This window comes from Anastrepha obliqua, chromosome 4, assembly GCF_027943255.1.
Source record: "Anastrepha obliqua isolate idAnaObli1 chromosome 4, idAnaObli1_1.0, whole genome shotgun sequence".
Lineage (NCBI taxonomy): Eukaryota > Metazoa > Arthropoda > Insecta > Diptera > Tephritidae > Anastrepha > Anastrepha obliqua.
The window spans coordinates 4,191,771-4,197,851 of NC_072895.1; the positions used below are offsets into that span (position 1 = coordinate 4,191,771).

At 37.7% G+C, this 6,081-nt stretch overlaps 1 protein-coding gene across 2 annotated transcripts; it reads right to left on the reverse strand.

The window, feature by feature from the left end:
• Positions 1-1,456: 1,456 nt before the first annotated feature.
• On the reverse strand, positions 1,457-5,163 carry LOC129245841 (RNA polymerase II-associated protein 3). 2 transcript variants are annotated; one of them, XM_054884262.1, is made up of 8 exons: positions 4,877-5,163; positions 4,690-4,822; positions 4,418-4,628; positions 4,153-4,361; positions 3,433-4,040; positions 2,658-2,747; positions 2,358-2,553; positions 1,457-1,711 (listed from the first exon to the last, which is right to left on the reverse strand). In XM_054884262.1, exons 1-8 carry the CDS (start codon positions 5,033-5,035, stop codon positions 1,626-1,628), a joined length of 1,692 nt encoding a protein of 563 aa, XP_054740237.1. In that variant the 5' UTR covers positions 5,036-5,163; the 3' UTR covers positions 1,457-1,625. The 2 variants fall into 2 exon arrangements, with proteins under 2 accessions (XP_054740237.1, XP_054740236.1); XM_054884261.1 differs by having other exon boundaries at positions 4,687-4,822.
• Between the last annotated feature and the right edge of the window lie 918 nt (positions 5,164-6,081).

The following is a 6,081-nucleotide window of genomic DNA, read 5'->3' on the forward strand; positions in this document are numbered from 1 at the left end:
GATTCTGTGCGTTTAGCATTGAGAGTCGGCCACAATTGTCGGGCAATTCTGCAAGTGGTTTCACTACGCCATCTTTCATTCGCTGCTCTTACGATTTCCTCAAAGATAAGTAGCTTACATGTTTGTGAGGGTATGCCTATGTCATTGGCTGTGTGCTCATCGGTTGTTGTTGTTGTTGTTGTTTTAACAGCATAGGTAGCCCTGTCTGTGTAGGCATATCATCGGTCGCCTTCGTCTAGCTCATCTAGGGGTAGGCCCAGGAAACATGCTGTTTCGACAGGTTGGGTCCAGAGGGAGAGGGGGGTTAGATGAGTCGGTTTGAGGGGGCATGTGAAGAGGTGGTTAGTGTCGTGCGGGGTGCCCTCACATGGTAGGAGTTTAACCTGCTACAGTATCCAGAACGTAGTTGTGCTAAGGTTACACGGGACTCTCGGGGAAGTTAGAGCTCTTCGTCTGTAATGGGCGGTGGTTGGACTCCGATGACGGCATTCGGGGGTCGGGAGCTTAAGAAGGTGGTAAGAGGCTCCCGATGAATGTCGTTTATTGACTGTCTAAATACTGTCCGGTCCAGTAGGTTGCGGTCAGTTTTGTCCTGGATTTCGTCAGCGTAGTCTGTGTGCTCCTCGGTCGGTCAATTTGGTGCAGAGTCTCGCTAGTTCATCGGCTCTGCATTTGTCATCGATGTCACAATGGCCAAGAACCCATGTTACCTTTAGATTAAATGACTCAGCCACCTTGTTAAGAGATTTTAGGTTTAGTTGTAGAAGTAACCGCTGGCGCCACATAAACACACCTTAAAAAAGTAAAGTTTGCGTAAACGGTGTTACGTATGGATCTCAATGCTTTAAATAATTTACAGTTTTTGCAAATTTTTTGCTTGTATGTGTTGAATGTGAGTCATATCGGACCATAACTACGATTTTTTGAAAATCTCGACGCCAGTGCCAATTACCGGGCAATATTCGACAGTCGGTTCAACGTTACCGGAACGACCCGCATTTATATCCGATCAATAACTGGAGTGACAGAAGCATTTCTCGCATATGTATCGGGAATGTTTATGCTACAACAACAACCGGTCAATATTTTCCATATAAAAATAAGTTCCGAAAAAGTCATTTCTAACTGTCAGTGGGAGACTCAAAAATGGTGTAGCCGTTTCGGAGATTTAGCCGGACAAAAACAGACATACAAAAAGTATTGAAAAAACATTTGTTTAGATTGCATGCGGCTAAAGCTCAAATGCGGATGAGCTCAAAAAGGCTTTTATTTCAAAATGACCGATAGATCCTCTAATTTGATTTTCTGCCTTCGAACATGTGTGGTGAATGTTTATGCGACTATAACATCGACAATAACAACAACAACCATCTTATCCAACACCATTCCGTCTTTGGCCCGATACTTGCTCTGGACTTACCGTTTTTATTAAGTTGTTATAACTAAATTAAAATGATTTTTCTTCAGCATATTTCCTTTATAAATATACCCGTATATATGTAATGAGCTGCACTGCAGAAAAATATTTATAATATATTTTTTTAATAGATTTGTAAACTAAATCAAGAACACTTCAATACAATAAATCTATCGACCCGCTACAATAACGACGAAATTCATTTAATTTACAAATTGAAACACTTGCTGATTTCTTCCGCTGCCACTTTGGTTGCTTCGTTCTCTTTGATAACATTGATAATGTCTTTAACAACTGAAATAAATACAAACGAAATTATTAGTTAAAAATATATAAATTTCAGGTGCTAAGCAATAATCCTTTTTTAAACTTATTGCGCACAAAAGTTAATTGCTTGGCAAAATATTAGTTTAGGGAAAAAGAAATCCATGAAATTTTTGCGCAAATGCTTTAAAACTGTGAGTCGATCTTTAGCTCCTGGACGAAGCTGCGACTACTAACAAGCCTTATATTATTTCTGTGATTTTATTGACGTTATCCACATTTTCCTTAACATCAAAAATGCTTGAAAGAAATCGACGAGACCAAATTTGCACGTAATTAGCTGTTACAGTATCGGCACCATAGACTCCATTTACAATTTCAACGGCCTGGCATGCATTTTCGCCTTTATTAAAGAAAACCTGTAAAATGTACCGAATTTTCTCTTTGTTGACTTCCATTGTTAACACCCCGTAACTCACAACTGAAGGAAATAAACAAAGAACAGTTAAATAATCTGTTTAGTGTGAAATGTCATCTTGACAACGAGCATAAACTTTAAATAGTTTGAACGATACTTTTCGAGATATCGATCACTGCAGCCATCTAACGCGAAGATAATGGATTTATTTTTCCCCCAAACTAATATAATAATAGGAAAAAAAGGACGTTTACTAACTTTCCCTTTCCTCATGTGACAAAAGTAGCGACAATATGGCCACTTGACTATTTTTACAGACTTGTTGGAGAGTGACAGCAGTAGTTTCATCTTTGTTTGGTAAGTAGAAGTCGTGTAGAGTGCTAAGGACGCCCATAAACGTTTCAGAATCCATACCTGCCCCGAGGACTCTGCTTAGTTTTGATATGTCAATGCTCTGAAAACAAACGGAAATATCGTTGAAAACATCAAAGTCTCCAAAAGTAGTCTCCGTAGTTCTACTTTCGGCAGACATTACTTTTAATTGGATTCAATTGATACCTTTAAGTACTGGTACTTTTGCGCAGGCGCCAATTCTTTCCAATTAGAATAAAATTGCGCTGGGTGTGTTGGTGCAGGCGGCAAGGGACGCTAGAAAGAGAAATACAAAGGCTTTATTTATTAATAATGCAAAATAAAAGTACAAACTGTGTTAATTAGAAATTATAAAAGTAGATAGCAAAATTGGTTTTCAACCCCTATAATTTTGTGTCGCAAGCTGTTGCAAGCCAGCGTTGCACCAAGATAATTTAGATACATTTAATACAAACACAAATTTTAATTTCGAGACGGTTTATTAAGTGTTTAAGCCGCTTTCAAAACAAAATAAGTCACCTGTAAACAAATCACAAATCCCTGTCTTAGCTTTTAATGAAATTTATGCACAATAAAAAGTACTACTATACAAATAATATTTGAGCGTACAGAACATTTGGTTACTCATTCACATTTAACTAAGCAAGACGATTTCTACTTTACTGAGTTTCTATGAGTTAAAACGTACTTTCATTTGTTTTTGTTAAATCATAAAGACTTTTTTGTTTGGCACAATAATATGATTTTTTTTTTAAGTTTTTAATAAGCTACCCAGAACACCAATTAGATCGCTCACATAAAATATTACACAAATTTGCTAATAATTTACATTAATTATCGGGTTAATTTTTGACGGGTCTCAATTGCGTTTAAACAAATTTGCACTATTTTGTTTAATGGCGTCTAAAAATCTTATGAATAAAGCAATTACCGCCGTGAAGAAGGAAAAAATTGCGCTTACATTTCTATTCAGCAAGAGCACATCCGTTTTTTGGTTATCTTTGGACAATTTATTCTCACTAGCGTGATTTGAAATTGAAGGTAATACGTCTACTAGTTCAGATTCTTGGTCTCCCTTTCTTATGGCAATGCCCAAGCTTCTACTTTCCGCACTATTATTGAGCTTCGCGCCTTCAGGTAAAGGACCACAATTACTATTCAATGATTTATCTGCGTGGTCACCGGAGATTTTCATATTTGCAACATTTTTCTTTGAGTCCATAAGATCTGTTGCGGGTACACATCGTAGCTGTTTGTTGGGGCGTTTGTAAGGCGGTTTATCGCTTGACGAAATATCAATCGGGTTGTCTTCCTTGCTTGCGGCTATGTCAGAGTTTTTATTGGGCTTTGCGATCTCAACAAAAGGACCACAATTGCTATTAAATAATTTATCTATGTCGTCATCCGAGATTTTCAAATTTTCGCAATTTCTTTTTGGGCCAATAAGATCGACAATGGGGACACGACGCAGCTGTTTACTTGAACGTTTGTAAGGCGGTTTATCATATGGTAAAATATCTATCATGTTGTCACGGGACACGCTGAAGCTGGGGCCTACTGAAGTTTTAACTGAAAGTAATAGAAAGTGTTTTTAAAGCTTTAATCTTCATAAATATGAATAGATTAATTCTAATTGTGGTTTTTAAAACATAATCAGATAGAGCTTACGCCCTTCACCCACCATTTTTACGCAGTCTTTCATTGATGCGCTCTAAACTTTTATTTGCTTCACTGTTTTTGGGTTCGATCATTAGCACGGTGGTACAATCTTTAAGCGCATCCAAATTGTTGCCCAGACACTCATTGGCCTGCATGCGTCGATAGTATGCTTTAACCGTTAAACTGTCGATTTCGATGGCTCGCTCGCAATCCTCAATGCATTCATTATATCTATAAGAGAGCAATTAGTTTTAATTGCTTTGTGTTAATCTTACATTGTTACCAACCTCTCCAACTTTAGGTAACATAGCGCCCGGTTACTATAGAATACTGGATCCTCTGGGAATATATCAATTGCAGTCGTATACTCATAAATTGCCTCCTCATATTCGCCTAGTTTAACGTACTTATTGCCCTTGTCTTTCACTTCATTGGCTTGCTTTCGCTTTTCCTCGTTCGGATCCAGGGGTTTCTCAGTTTTTTCCGTAGGAGTTGTTGCTGGAATAATTAAAACGTAGTTAATTTTTTTATAAGCATATAATACATTTAAAGTTACCACTGCTAGAGGTTGCTGCCGAACTTGCGCCATCCTTAGCAACTGTGGCTGAATTGAACAGCTGCTGTTGTTGTACTTTATTTGTGTCTGTTTGTTTTTGTTCTAAAATGTGACTTCTTATGGGCACATTTCGTTGCTGTTGAATGAATAGTTTTAGGTATAATTTAAACGAATAACAATTTCATGTTACCCCGTCTTTTTCTGTAGGATCAGGATGTCGCGTGAGTTCTCTTTCTTTGGCCTTGATTTCCTGCTCCCAATTATAGAGATCGTTGAGCGTGTTCCTCATTTCTTCCGCATTGTGCCGCACTTGTAACTGAGCTTCATGTGATTTCTTAATTGCATCCATTGTATTTTATTTAAAGAGTATATTTGTTTACTGTTAAATAAGAAATATTCTAGAAAGTCGTTGAAATTGTTTGTTAGTTCAATAAGACCAAACTTTCATGTCACGACGATGCTGCTTCATACTAAAAGGCCTGAGAGCAATTCACAGTAGTGTGGATATTACACAAGGCGAATTGAGTATCCACGGTGGCGCCATTAAGAAACAGTTAGTTAATTTTTCGCGATTTTGACAAGTCTGACGTCAGCTCGGTTCGCAATACAAAACAAACGAACAAAACAAACAGAAGGAGCAGAAAATGTATGTTTGTAAAAATTCAGTGAATGGCTTGGTAATATTGTAATTTATGAGATTTAAACTATTCAAACTAATGGAAACGAAGTGACGTGCGTTAATTTGGGAGAGCACAAATTAATATAAAACCTCCAAAGGCAGTTTTTTGCGTTTTTATGCGGAAGACGCCGTGCAAAGCAAATTGATCATACGGCGAAAAAGTCAGCTGGGTGGGTGCCATCTCCTTCATAAATCCATCTTAACGTCGTGGTTAGAAAGTATGTCTGCGTGCAATTTCTTGTGCTCGTTTACGTTCATTGCTTTCGCCTATTCTTCTTCCAGAGAACGTTATGCAGAGAACGTAAATAGATATGAATTTACGTTCTCTGCGTTATGTACACTAACGTTTACTTCTTCTTCTTTACAAGCTTGTAATTTCCCTTCCTTTTGCTTATTTATTCACGGGCTCTTACGACAAGGCGAATTCGAAAGGCGCAATCTGTTTCTCTATCATTCTTGGATATTAGACACCGCGCCGTGTAGAAACTAAAGGTGGCGCTTTCGTTTTTCGCGATTTGGATAACCAATGACATCATCTCTACAGGTAAACAAACAAAAGGAAGATAAGTTAAGAAATCTTTAGTATAACGTAACACGTTGTGAAAAAAGGATGTAAAGGAGGGATGGAGGGGTGTAACCCCATTTTCAAACTGTAAACTGCACTCTCCGGAGACGTATAGTCTTTAAGTAGTTTATTATTAAAGATGTGTAATTTT

What these genes read in the sequence shown, in the direction of transcription:
- LOC129245841 (XM_054884261.1), bottom strand. Translation starts at nt 5,035, where the DNA reads ATGGATGCAATTAAGAAATCACATGAAGCTCAGTTACAAGTGCGGCAC. An exon ending in TGTTACCTAAAGTTGGAGAG is followed by an intron (nt 4,362 to 4,417) that starts GTTGGTAACAAT and finishes GCTCTCTTATAG; the next exon opens with ATATAATGAATGCATTGAGG. An exon ending in AAAAGTACCAGTACTTAAAG is followed by an intron (nt 2,554 to 2,657) that starts GTATCAATTGAA and finishes GTTTGTTTTCAG; the next exon opens with AGCATTGACATATCAAAACT.